Source organism: Bemisia tabaci, chromosome 8 (genome assembly GCF_918797505.1).
Source record: "Bemisia tabaci chromosome 8, PGI_BMITA_v3".
In the NCBI taxonomy this organism is placed as follows: domain Eukaryota; kingdom Metazoa; phylum Arthropoda; class Insecta; order Hemiptera; family Aleyrodidae; genus Bemisia; species Bemisia tabaci.
The window spans coordinates 2,874,504-2,888,770 of record NC_092800.1 but is presented as its reverse complement, the minus strand read 5'-3'; the positions used below and the strand labels follow the sequence as shown (position 1 = coordinate 2,888,770).

The 14,267-nt window shown below is 42.6% G+C and overlaps 2 protein-coding genes across 9 annotated transcripts in view; one reads left to right on the top strand and one right to left on the bottom strand.

Annotated features, from left to right (window-relative positions):
* The first annotated feature begins 1,018 nt into the window (after window positions 1-1,018).
* The window catches only part of LOC109032771 (BTB/POZ domain-containing protein 1), a 40,228-nt gene continuing 26,979 nt past the window's right edge, over window positions 1,019-14,267 (top strand). For 7 of the 8 annotated variants that reach the window (XR_011900418.1, XM_072303652.1, XM_072303651.1 and 4 more), the window contains exon 1: window positions 1,019-1,163. The gene's annotated coding sequence lies outside the window, so the exon portion shown is untranslated. Of the gene's footprint in view, window positions 1,168-14,267 lie in introns of all 8 variants that reach the window. The other variant, XM_072303648.1, reaches the window with a different exon arrangement.
* On the bottom strand, window positions 2,389-12,265 carry LOC140225292 (uncharacterized). Its single transcript, XM_072303644.1, has one exon. It carries the CDS (start codon window positions 11,917-11,919, stop codon window positions 8,089-8,091), a length of 3,831 nt encoding a protein of 1,276 aa, XP_072159745.1. The 5' UTR covers window positions 11,920-12,265; the 3' UTR covers window positions 2,389-8,088.

The window sequence follows — 14,267 nt, the reverse complement described above, 5'->3', positions numbered from 1 at the left end:
ATTTTATTTGTAAAAACATTGCTAAACAAACATTGCTAAACATTTGCTAAAAAACACGCACACACCTATATCTTTACCTGTGGGAGTGGGTCCCTTTTTTATACCAAAATGAAGCCGAGCACGGCTTTTCGGCTTTTTCGCCATTATTCACATCTCTGAAAACATAAAAGTACTAAAGTAAAACGTTTCTAAAAGGGTGTGATGTTCTTATAATCTTGTCCACGGCCACGCGATTTGCTGGGTACATGTCTGTTTACATTTGGTTTGGAGGTTAGGTTAGGGCTAACTTTCTCTAAAACCCCTCTTGTGCCCCCTCCTTTGGGTGTAGCATCTCATTAGTGGGCCATATTCTGCTGCATCAGCAGGAGGATCATCTGAACCGTTTCCGAGGCTTAGTAACAATATTTCTTTGAAAAATCAACAAATTTCAATTTTTTTGAAATTTATTCGGGCCTTGTGAAATTTCATGAAATTTCACGTGAAATTTCATGAAATTTCAAAACGTGAAATTTCACTTTCCATCTCTGATAAAGGACTCTAATGTGCGGCATCTCTTCATTGAATTTATTCCGTCCGCGATACCAGGGACGAGTTCTATAGGACGCCGTTCTGTTGTGAGCGGGTGATTGCAGCGCATTCTCGCGTAGGATCCTAGTCAACTCAGAGGATCCTTCCCCCCGAACCTCGACTCATCCATCGCCCGCTCCAAAAGTGAGGTTAAGCCGGAGATTGAAAAATAACACATAAGGCGGCTGAATTCTTGAAAAATAAGTATATTTTTGGCGTTTTTCGACCCCTTTCGACAAGGAAGTGCCCGCCGCATGCAGAGGTACGGTGAAAAATTCGATTTTTTGCAGTTATACGCGATCCTACGGATTTTAATGAAGTCCAACAACTGATAACAGCAGTGAGTTGCGAGGATCCTACGCGAGAATGCAGCACTAGTACCTGCTCACGAATTTTTACATTGACTCTTACGGGAGTCCAGGGTCCTATAGAACTGGTCCCTGGCGATACCTCAGTGCCTCATTCATTACATCACTGTCGGCTAGCCGTTGTCCTCTCAGATTGTTTGTTAGTTTTTGCTATCTGCACCATTCACGTTTCATTTCTTAAGTTCTGAAATCAAGAAGTTTCGGGAGACGGTTCTGGACGTATGTCAGGTAGGTATGCAATCTTGATAGCGTTAAAGTTTCACAATGTAGTTCACGTTTGATTAGTCAATTGTACAAATGGCTTAGTTAGACTGCTCTGTTCTATACCTCTTATTTTTTAGGTGTAAAGCAGATTCTATAGCCATGTCTTACTGAAGTACAATCTGAAACTCCATCAACGTCTGGCGACGAGTTTGCATACAAGTAATCGGCGGTGTAAGTCGGCAATCACATAACTCGTTTGCGGTGTCTGAATATCTCCGTCTCTATGTTAACTTTTTAAAGGAGAACAAATTGACATCATTCCTTGAAGTATATGCAGAATTTGCTTCGCACAGAGAAGAAAAATCACGGCAGTTTTAAAGAATTGCTGTTGAGTAGTTTTCCGTTTCAAAAATGAAGTATGACAGGAAGTCTTCAACGTCGCAAACCGAGTTATGTGTTTGCCGACTTACACCGTAATACAAGCTAGGCTACTGAGTTTTTTGAACCAGAAGCCACAATTGTCAATGAGCTTTGAAGCTTTCTGATCATATGAGAAATAACATGCCCTTAGTGGACTGTCTTCTTCCATTATCATGCCTCACTGTGGTTGGCTCGCAAAAGTTTCTAGGGATATGTGTGGCGACCAAAAAAAAAGAAAAAAAAGAAAAAAAAAGATAATATCCCCCTCTAGAGGACAGGGGGATCTAAGGAAAAAAAGGGGGTAGTGAAGGGAAAGATGATGAACAAACGCTGACTGGCCAGACCAGTCAAGATACGGCCAGACCGTACCTCTTGCGTTTGCTCAGAAAAAGAGTGGAAACTACCCTTAGGGCTGACTGGCCAGACCAGTCAAGATACGGCCAGACCGTACCTCTTGCCCTAAGGAAAAGGTGGATAGTCGTGAAGGAGAAACCTTTGAAAGGGGATGATTGGCCAGACCAATCGAGACAACAGCCAGACTGCGCCTCTTTCTCCTTTCAAAGAGAGAAAGAATGGAAAAATCCCTTGGGGCTGACTGGCCAGACCAGTCAAGATACGGCCAGACCGTACCTCTTGCCCTAAGGAAAAGGTGGATAGATAAGAGTAGTAAGGAAGGGACTAAAAGCTGATTGGCCAGACCAATCAAGACAACGGCCAGACCGTGCCTCTTGCCCTTAGTCAAAAGAGAAAGAATGAAAGGAGGAAGTGTAGAGAAGAAAAAAAAAGGGGGGGGGTGTCAGAAAGAACAATGAAAAAAGAGACTTCTCGTAAGTGAACTAAAGAAGCTTGTATTCTAAGAAAAAAAGAAACTCTCGAAATCAAAGAAAAATATATATAAAAAAGAGAACGGGAATAATAACGACGAAAAAGAGGAGGGGCGAAACTAAACGTCAAATCACTAACCAATAAAAAAAAATATAAACTAATTCCTACGTACACGAACAAGACCAACGTAACCGACGTATCCAGAAAAAAACCAACCAAAACCAGCTCCGACTCCCGCGGAGGCTCTTCGCAATCTGAATTTTCCGTCGCGGCCAGAGAGCTTCGTTGCCTCCGGAGCGCCTCGGGCCAGCGGTGGGGGATGCTGAATCAGCGTACTGTCCCTTCCGCCGGGAAAACAAGTGTTTCTAGCTGTAAAAAAGGACAGATACGATGTCATCTCTCGCTCTGGCCCGAGACGCTACGGAAACTCCCGAGCTGACTTCCCTGGTCATCACATGCCCTTCCTTTGATCGAGATTTGTCCCCAAATCTTAAGGTCTTTAAGCTTTAAGAGCTGAGTTAGGTTTCTCCTCTTTTAGTCGTTATTTGTACATTACAATGTTATTACTAAATCTGTTACAGTTAAACACTGTTACAAAAAGATTTATAAGAATATTTGAGACTGAAACTGAAAAATATGACGCTAGAGTTAGCTAATTGCAACACCAAAAATTAAAGACAAAACTAAAAATGAAATTAAAAAGAAGGAAATCAATTAAGACTCAAATTTCAAAAAGGATTACATAAGGACATTACATAAAAATTTTTCGAAAATGTTTGCTAGAGGCACTGTTGTCAATTGTCGAGAAAAATATGACACTAGAGTTAGCTATTTCTAACACCGAAAATAAATGAAAAACTGAAAATGAAATTAAAAAGAAGGAAATCAATTAAGACTCAAATTACAAAAAGGATTACATAAGGACATTACATAAAAAATTTTCGAAAATGTTTGCAAAAGGCACTGTTGTCAATTGTCGAGAAAAATATGACACTAGAGTTAGCTAATTCTAACACCGAAAATAAATGAAAAACTGAAAATGAAATTAAAAAGAAGGAAATCAATTAAGACTCAAATTACAAAAAGGATTACATAAGGACATTACATAAAAAATTTTCGAAAATGTTTGCAAAAGGCACTGTTGTTGTGCTAACGAGTTACTAGCTTACGATCACGAGTGTGATTACAGGTTGAAGAACAGGTTAGATTACAGGTTACAGGTAAATGAAGATGGTAAAGACTATTACTGGCAAGACTATTACTTACATTTCTATTTATGACTACTACTTTTATTATTCTGAAAAAAAAAACTGTACAACAACAAACTGTACAGGAAAATAAGCAAAATTTCACATTTTGATTTGATCACATCCGAGAAGTATTATCTTCCCTAGGAGTGTCTTATCTTAACTTTACTTAAAGTTAGGTTAAGTAAGTAAGTTTTTCTGCAAATAACTAATAAGTCAATAAGCTTTAAATAACTTAAAATTTTACTACATGGGATGCAGACTTTTTCAAAAGTGGCACTTAGAAGCGGCTTAACGCGCGGCTTTTTGACTTTTGAGCGATGAAAAGAAAAAAAGGGGAAACACTGCAAAATTTTTAACATACCTGAGACTATGGGCAATGAAATGGGGGGGAAAAAAGGAGAAGACACTGAAAGAGGGAAAAAAATAAAAAAATTTTTAACGTACTTGAGTGGTATATCGTTCATCTTCATACTTCGCATGTCTTAAAACGCGTGGGAAGTTTTGTCGAAGAGGAGGGTAAAAAGGGGGCGTCCACCAATCTATGTTTTTATGGACCCATAGATAGGTCTGTTCGGATCAGTAGTGGCCATGTGAAGCCGAAATCGGGGCGCCAATCGGAGATTTCCCAGCATGGTCCCCGATTTTGATGCTTCTCCAGCAATGGCGTCTAAGCTCTATGCCGTCTATGCGATCTTTGCACTTTTCGGGTTCTCCGGGCCCAGCTGAGTGCGGAGATTGCAAATACGTCGTTGAGTTAGATGAAATTAGAACGAGATGTGATGGAGTCTCAGCTTGTGAAGGTAAATTTGTTACGATGGGTGGGGGCGAGGGGGGAGTGAGAAACTGGGATGACTACTGGCAGCCAACTGAGGTCATGAGAGTTTGCCACGCGTCCAGAGACCTGCGGAGGGCGAAGAGCAATGAAGATTTTTAGCTTTCAAATAAAAATGATTAATAATGAGAACATTTAATAAGAACAGGAATAAGGGGGGGGGGGTATGTAATTTTGCTTTTTTTAGTGTTTTGTTTGAATTTTAGTGGTTTTTCTTGTCTAAATTTAATTGATTTTTCTTAAAGTTAGAATTAGAAAGTTGGACTCTCGGGATCGTATTGTAGTGGGTTGGTGCGGTGCTTCGGGGGTTTTGTCGTTTGGTTAAAAATCTTGTTTTGTCGCTTTTGGTCCTTCAGGAAGGCTTTTATGTGATTTTTGTAGGCGGGATGGAAGGTTACAGATGTGAGCCTTTGCGGTCGTTGGAAGTCAATTTCGATGAGCCTCCATTTGGCGCGGTTTATCGACTGGTGATTTCTTGTGTTTAAAATTTCGTGGTCGGCGGTTGTTCTGAACAAAATGGAGTTTGGGTTGTACTGCTGTTTGCGGGCTTCTTCGAGAGTATTGCTTTGGGGAATGGTGTTTGGTGTTGGAGGCTGTAATGGTGCCGGAAACGTGCTTTCTTCTAAGGTCTCGTCTCGGGGTTTGTTTGGAAGGGCTGTTTCGGTGCATTGCATGGTTTTTGGTGTTGGAGGCTGCAATGGTGCCGGAAAGGTGCTTTCTTCCTCGACGAGGCTCTGGAAGTCCGGGTATTCATTGAAATCGTATTCGGTCCTGGTTAGCTTGCAGTAGAGGAGGTCGTCCATTTCTCTATTTGTTTGAATGAGGGGAGGAGAGACGCCGGGAGATGCACGCACTAGGTCACTGGATTTTGAACTGAAAACTGACCCGATCTGGAATCCTGAACCCTGGCTTGGACGAGCCTTGTGTTCCGGTGTAGTTGTCAGCGAAATAGGAGCATGATGTTGGTTGTACGTGTAGATGTTGCTGATTTTGGGAAGACAATGGAAGAAAAACGAGATCTGCTGGAGGGGGGGGCGGGGGGGGGGGGGTATTTGTGCTTGTCAATACGTAATTTTCTGACTTCATGTTTAAAATTTGATGCTAATTTTTCATTCGCTTACATTAAATAAATTCATAAAATGGAAGTACATGATTAAAAGAGATTAATAAACTCAGCAGTTACCTATACTTAAATATAATAAAAATACAAAAAGACGAAATTATAGCGATCATTGCCAAAGTGCTATTTACAACAATTCAACGCCCTTGATAGCGTAATAGCGTATCTCAAAGGGGAAAGTATATGATTAACAGGGAGTAATATTTATGAGCTAAGCAATTTTTACTTTAAAGAAAGTACAAATACGGAAATTATAGCGGTCATTGCAAAAGTGCTATTTACAACAATTCAACGCCCGTAATAGCGTAATAGCGTGTGCGTGTCCCAAAAGGGGAAAGTATATTTGATTAACAGGGATTAATATTTATGAGCTAAGCAATTTTACTTTAAAAAAATACAAAAACGGAAATTATAGCGTTCATTGCAAAAGTGATATTTACAACAGCTCAACGCTCAAGCGCTTAGCTTAACATTGAGGGTTAGAATGGATAGGTTAATACATGGAAAAATTATTTTCATTTTGTTTCGTTAAAGGCCCTCCACCTTTTGTATTTTTCCGTGTCCTGTTGTGGTGTCCAGCACCAGCACTTCTTGAAGCTCGCATTTCTTTCGGGCGTCTTTTATATCGGTAGACTGTTTTCGGAGCGCGGTGATAGTTCCCCATGTGATGGCTATAACGGCGGCGGCGAGAGTCGTTACCATGGCTACGTGTACTCCGTGGAGGGTGTTGTATGTGTCGTGGTCTGGGTGGGAGGTTGCATATGTAGGATTTGACGGATCGTCGTCTATGCTGATTTTGATTGTTTTTATGTCGAAATCGTAGGGTGTTCCTGACTTGATTTGGAAAGTATTAAATGCACTTAAGAATAGGATTTTATTGTCGACGATGCACATGCTGGCGTCATCGCTCGTGCAGATGGCCGGACCGACAATCGGTTGCAAGGAGTCATTTTTGCGCTTATTTTTAATGTTTGCTTGTTTATTGTTGTTTAGTATGACCATACCCTCATGAGTGTAGACGTCCGAGAGTAGGGGCGTCATTTTTGCTGGAATCAAGTCCGATTCAGCACAATAATATGTGTTGTGCTCTCTCCTGCAATTCTCTACCGATTGCTGCGTGTGTGCGGTTACAAAAATGGGGTTAAAAACTTTAAATGTAGTATCTATTTTTTTTATCAAGATATTCATGGTAATATCTTGAGTGTTTCTAATTAGAGGCAGCTGAAGGGCTCCTCTAATTATATCCCCCCCTGCTTCAACTTCATGTAAATTGAAGGAGAACCTTCCGGTATGATAAATCAAGTAGGGTGATTTGACGTATATGGTGTCATGTAATTCCGGTGACTGAGCAACAAGCTTGTAAAGTTGAGCCGGTGGGAATATTTTACTGGTAACTCTCTCGTCTTTTAGGGAGTTTATTAAATCGTCAAATTCGTCGTAGAATTTGGATTCAATAATCATTTTTGTCACGTTAGCAGCCATCATACATGTTTGCTCGCGTACACCCTGAGACGTGTGTTGAAATTGCCTACGTATCGCCGTGAACTCCATTTCTAGCCTTTTATCTTTTACCATCTGTATTTTACGTAAATACTCCATTTGATATTTATGTTCCTTACGCAATTCATCAACCCGACCATTAACCCTAGTGTATGAGAGTCCGGCCCATACGGAGGAAGCTAGTGTTACGGCCACAAATCCGAACACAAGTGGTAGAGCCTTTTTTGACCTATTCAAGGTGGACATATTTGAGTGTCCATTAGACCGCTTGGCGCGTTGTATCGATAAATTGATTTCGGCATCACCTTCTAAATCTTGCTCATTTGTCTTTCTGAATAGGGCGGCAAGCGTATCTGATTGATATTTGACTCCACATATCTGATATACTTCAACTAAATCTAGGACAACTGGTATAATGATTTCTCCCTCTATCATGTAACAACGCCTCGGAGTCGTGTATGATAATAACTTCGATTCCCGTATTTCCGTACAGGATAGTGTATCTTGAAAGAGTGTAGGTAATATTATAAGTATAGTGAACTTAGTAATCATTTTGAGTGAAGGTGACTCGCTGTGTTATTTGGAAAGTATTTGATTGTTAGTTCAGGGCGTCTCAATGATCCCTCGGATCAGTTTACCTGGACACACATGCAAATGCAGAGATTACTATATTGTTTTAAATTTGTTTCTCATGGTTTAACGTAGGAATCTAGGGTGGAAGGAGGAAAGACCGAATGTAGTGGAGGAAGGAAAGGAAGAAGAGAAAAAAAAATTTTTAGAAGTAAATATGTTGAGCAAAGTGATATTAAACAGATAAATATGTAAATAAATAAATAAATAAAATAATTAAAATTAATTAATTAAGTAATTGAATCTGATGGCATCTGAAGGCATGGGACAAACCCACAACATAAAAACTGAAGGTGAGATTGGCTTTCAGTTTTTATGGTGGCCGAAGAAAAGGAAGAGGGGGAAAAAAAAATGTAACTTTGACTTTTTGGGTTAGGGTTGGAGAATCGCTTTGTCGGTTTCACATTGTCGGATGAAATGTGCCCAGTGCTGGCTACGAGACAGAGTTTTTAGGTTTCCTACAACGATAAGGAGGCATCTGCTGCGGGTTAAGGCGACGTTTAGTCTGCGGGGGTCTTTTAAGAAACCGAGTTGCATTTTTTGGCCGTTTGGGTGGGGGGACCGTACCGTGCTTAGGAGGATTATTAGGCGCTCCGAGCCCTGGAATTCATCTATTGTGGCTATTTTTATGTTGGGCCACTGGCGGAGGTATGCTTGTAGTAGATTTACTTGGTTGCGGTAAGGGGTGGCGATACCTATGTCGTGCTGCGTTACTAAGTGTCCGTTGAAATGGGAATTTATTATGCCGCGCACGTAGTCTAGTATTATTTGAGCTTCATAAGGGTTGCTGAAACCGTAATGGTCCTTCGATTCGACCTCGGGTTCGTCGTGGGGGTGGATTATGATAGGGATGTGTTTATTTGGCAATTTTTGCCAACCGCACGCAAGATTTATGATGTTTGGAGGACCGTGAGCCCGGAGTTCATTGTTGTAAAAAAGTTGGTTGGGGGTGATCAAAATTGAGGGGTGGGATCTGAAATTTCTGATTAATTTTGTAATCATTTGGGGGTTATATTTTTTTGTAATAGGATGTGGTTGGTATGCTGGTAATTTTGTTAAACGTTCTAACAGAGAAATGCCGTAGCCGAGGCGTGAGGCGAGTGCGGATGTTGCGATTGGTCCAAGTTGGGCGGGGTCACCTGCGAGAATGAATTTGGGCTTATCTTTCGCTTGCGATAGTCCCGCAATGGGGATGAGGGAGTCTTGTTCCGTGGCTTGTCCGCATTCATCGATGAATACGTGGGTGAAGTGGCTCGTCAGACCGAAACCTGCTGTAATTAGTTTTCCGGTGCCTGTGAGGGTTGTAGCAATGATTTTATGATTTCTTATATTTTCGCGCGGGGGTTGCTTGATGTGTCCGTTCCTGTCCAAAAACACGCACGGCTTGATCTCTTCTTTGATGTCCTTCGTGTCCTTAGAGGTAGGGTAGACTCTTAGGATGTCTGTTGGTGGAATGTTTTTCAAGAGTGCGTAAACTAGAGAGTCAACGGCGGCGTTTGAGGGTGAGCAAATGAGGATTTTGGTCGTGTCATTTTTTGCCCAAATTTGAGTCGCCGCCTCGACGAGGGTGCTACTTTTTCCTGTTCCTGGTGGGCCCCATATTAAATATGGTGCCGCATTAGGGTGTAGGTGCAAAATTTTTGTAATTGCGTCGGATTGCTCTGGGTTATTTGCCACGTTCTGGTTGTACCATTTTGTGACGGCAGGGTGGTCTGAGTGAGGTTCTTCTGGGCGTGGTGCGGGAAAAAGGAAATTTGTGATGGCCCTGTTTGTTTGGCTTATGGCCCGGTGTGCGGCCTGGAACGGGTATCTGTTTAGGCGCTTTCTGATGTTTACAGTATCTTGCGGGTTGTAGTACATGAAAAAGTCTGGGCTAATCGCTATCTCGGCTTGGCGTCCTCTCACACTTTTTACTGAGCCAGGGTACGAAGTTTCAGGGTCGTCTGTGATTGTTACCGCTATTTTATCCCCGGTTGTCAGGCTGAGGTTGCCGTTTCCTGTGCTGAGGTCCACTGCCATGTAAGTGGAGAGGGGTTGGAGGAGTACATTTTTTAGTTCATCCTTTTGTGTGTTTTTCTTGCATTGGACTTCTTCAAGTTGCAAGAGAAATGTTAATTTTTCTTTATATATGGAGGGCGTTAGTCCGAGTGGGTTTTTTTTTATTTGCTCTAAGTGTTTTATATAGCATTGTGCCTCTTCTACGTCACTCGGGTCAAGGTTAGTCATGTCTTGGAGTTTAAAATTGTGATTTATGAGTGAATGGAGCACTGGCGGGATGGAATATGATCCGAGAGCTATTTTACTGCATTGATCAGCGTTTGTGAGTGAGCAGACTAGTGCGTTTCTCGGCTTGGTTTTTATTTCCCTCATGTTCCAAGCTTCGCTCCTAGACCAGGCTCGGCGTTTGCCGGGAACGGCGTGAATGGGGAGGTGGAGAGGGGGAATGATGACGTACACGCTTCGTCTTGCTACCGCTGGGTCAATATATCTTTTCAAGCGATCGACTTGAATTTTCCGGATTTTTGGATTTTTCTGGCTGCCAAAATTTACCTTATAGATGGAGTCAGTAATTTTACTTTCAACTGTGTAGGGGCCCTTATATTGAATGCAAAGTTTTTTGGAGAGGCCGGGTTTGATGGCGGGCATGTAGACTAGTACTTTTTCGTCAGGTTGGAAGGAAATGAGTTTTCTATTTTTGTTGTAATATGCGCGCTGTTTTTTTTGTGCTTTTCCTATTTCTCGCATGGCAACACGGCGGAGTTCGCGCAGTTGTTTCATCCTGTCGTCGTTTCTTGGTAAATTTGGCTCTGATTGTAAGCTGAAATCTATTGGGTAGGCTGGTTTTACTCCGAATAAAAGTTCGAAAGGGCTCGCTTTTGTGCTACAGTGGACATGTCTGTTTAATGCTGCAGTGGCGATCGGTACGTAAAGGCACCAGTCTTTTTGAGAGACGTCTATGTACATTTTTAGGATGGTTTTTATGAATTTCCATTGGCATTCTATTTGTCCCTGGGTTTTTGGGCTATAGGCGCAAGACTCGCGCAAATTGCAGCCCATGCATTTCAATAGTTCGGTTATTGATTCGGCGAGAAAGGACTGTCCCATATCGCTATTTATTATCTTTATTGGGCCAAATAGGCAGTTGACCTCGAAAAGGAACTTTCCGACTTGCTCGGCGGTACCGTTAGGGATGGCTTTAGCATAAATGAATTTCGTGTAGACGCAAATCACTGCAATTATGTATCTTTTCCCGGTTTTTGACTTGCGTAATTTTCCGGTGAGGTCTAAAACAACTTTATAAAACGGGATTGGTTTTATGTGTGTTGACGTCATGTGGCCATGCTTCATGGGAGAGCTTTTTTTTGCCATGTTGCAGGTCACACAACTTTCCACCCAGGCTTTGCAGTCGGGACGCATCGAGGGCCAAAAATATCGAATGCTGAGTTTCTGATAAGTTTTTAGGTAGCCGGGATGGGCGCAGAGGGGGTCGTCATGAAAACTTTTCAAAACTTCTCTGCGGAGCGTGCGGGGGATGCATACAAGGCGATCGATTCCGTCGGGGGCGAATCTTTTTTTACATAGAATGTTTTCCGTGTTTATGAAATATTGCCTACTTTTTCGTAGTTCCGTACTCGTGGCGTTTTTGGGGTCGGTTATAGCGCGGATTATAGGTCCAAATTCTTCGTCGGTTTCTTGTGATTTCCTAAGATCCGCGGGTTCTATGGCTGACACGCCAACTGGTTGCTCCGCTAATTTTTCTTTTGATTTGTCTTGTCCCTCAATTTGCGGTGGTTCGAATGCCCTGGAGAGGGCGTCGCAATTTGAATGGACTCTTCCTGGTCTGTGCTGGATGTCTAACCAGTAATCGGATAGCTTTAGGCTGAGACGAGCCAATCTATTATTTTGGGTTTTTAAAGTTTCGTATTGGCGTAAGGGCCCGTGGTCTGTTATGACTTTGACTTTCTTACCCCACACGAAAGGACGATACCTTTGCAGCGAAATTGTTAGGCCTAGCATTTCCAATTCTGTGGCCTCATACTTTTGCTGCGTTGGTGTAAATAGTTGGGAGTGGTAGCAAACTGGGTGGATGACGTCATTTTCGTCCGGTTGTGATAAGACACTTCCGCACCCGAATTTACTACTATCGACTTCTACCTGGACGTCCATGTCGGGGTTGTAGTGGGCTAGGCAGGGTGGTGACATAAGCAGATGCTTCAGATGTTGGAAGCTTGCTTCGGCTGCCGAGTTCCATTCAAATTGGGTGTTTTGTTTTTTTGTTAGTTCAAACAAAGGTTTGCAGATAAGAGACGCGTTGCGTAGGAACTTTCGGTAGAATCCGACTATGCCCAGAAAACCTCGTACTTTTCGGACAGAGTCCGGTCGAGGATAATGTGCTATCGGGGCTGTTTTCGAAGGGTCTACTTCCAGCCCTTCTCTGGTTACCTTAAAACCGAATAGTATTAACTCTGAGAAACCTATTTTGCATTTTTCGTAATTAAGTTTAATGTTAGATTCTCGAATTCTTGTTAATACTTCGCGTAAGTTTGCTAGCATTTGCAGCAAATCCCGGCCGAACGGGATGACGTCGTCCAAATATAGGATGCATCTGCGATATTTTAGGCCGCCTATAGTTTTATCCATCATGGCCTGAAAGTGAGAACCTGCGTTCACCCAGCCTTGTGGATTTGTGCAGAACTGTACATGTGAGTTCATCGTGGAGAAGGCCGTGAGGGGGCGGCTTTCCTTGCTTAAGGGTTGCTGCCAATATCCGTTTTTTGCATCTAGGCTGGACATATATTTTTGCCCTGACAGGGCAGTGATTGATCCTTCCAATGAAGGGAGGGGGTAGCGGAATTTTTTTGTTATTTGATTTAGTAGGCGAAAATCATTAACTAGTCTCATTCCGCCTGATGGTTTTTTTACCACCAGGGCTGGGCTTCCGTATGGGGAGCGGGAATCTTCCAAGACGCCTTGCTTTTTGAGTTTTTCAATTTCTCCGTCGAGCCAATCAGACTCCTTTTGGGAGAGCCTGAATGGGTGCTTGTAGAATACTTCCTTACTTTCTATCTCTATGACTATCGGCGGAGTTTTTGCTAGACCTCCCAAAAATTCGTCTCCCGGAAAGAGGAACACATCTAGGAATTCGGCTAGGAGTTCGTAGACCATTTTTCGCTCATGTGGGGGAAGATCTGGGTTAACCTGGAGTAGCCTTAGCTTTTCGGCTATATCCTTTGGTAGGTCGGATAAGGGGTCGGGGTTTCCTTTATTAGGGGGGTCCGTTAGTTCGCCAATTTTTGTGTCTTGAAAAAGGACTGCGCTGTGTATGGCGTTATTTCGGATTAAAACGTGGGGGTCTGCCCCGGGGAAAAGGTCGGGGGTCAAGAGCTCAAAACTGGTGTTCGATTGAGATACCAAGGATTGAATGTGAGACTTTTCGTTTGATGCCAAACCGCCAACAAAATATATAGGCACTGTTTTTACTTCGGATGCTGAGAAGGTAATTGGGGCTTTTGCTTTCAATATTTTGGGTTTAGGGGGTTCGACAAATTCGGCGGCCATTTTTTGGAACTCGCTGGTTACCTCTGATGCGGGGGGTAAAATTGCATTGGTTTTTGGGCCGAATACGTTTAGATCAGGGGGGTCTTTTCCTGTGAAATCAACAAAAAATGTTTCCCCGTTTTTTTTACGTATTTCGATTGCATTTCTATCGAAGTTTATGATTGCATTATTTTCTTTCAGGAAAGGCATTCCTAACAGGATTGCTGCGGGGGCATGTTTACACACTAGTACTGGTAAGGATAGTGTATGTTCATTGAGTGCTACCTCGAGGTTTGCTTCTCCTATGGGTATTATTGGGTCATTTGAGGCCGAAATTAGGTGGATGTTTTTAGTTTTGGTGATAAGGGTGTTTTTGTCGATTTGGTCGGCTTGGGCCAAGTTCGCCCCCGAGCCTGTATCGATTAAAATGGGCACTTGCCGCTGCCCTAGGTGGCCGTTTATGAGTAGGGGTTCGCTGAGGGTCATCTGCTTTAGTTGCCCGTTTTGGATGGCGCCTATCAAGCTGGATTGACTCTGTTCGCGGTTAAACTCGGAAATGGTGTTTGCTATGTTTTCTGCGAGGTGGTTTTTTCCTTCGCCGTTTAAAAACATTTTTGTTGCGTCGAACATTTCCGAGGTGAAATTTTTCATATTCACTACTTTTATTTGTGAGTATGACTGTAAATCTGACTTTATCAGGGCGTTTACCAACTCAATTTTTGGGTTAATGTCTGATATGTCGTACCTTGGTGGTATGGAGACGAAAACTATTTTAAATTTGGAACTCAGAGCCAGCAACTTACTTATTGGCAATTTATTCACTAGATCCGCGGCGTTTAGATGCCGGCGCTGCTCGAAATCCACTGAGCCGGCAACAATGACCATAATGGGGGTATCATATTGCCGCAGCTCGGTTCGTTCTGCCTGGTCTATGACGTCGGCAAGTTTCGCGTCCGGGAGGCAGGAGACCGCGAGGCTTGTATTGGGGGGTAATTTGGCTTTCAATTTCGGCT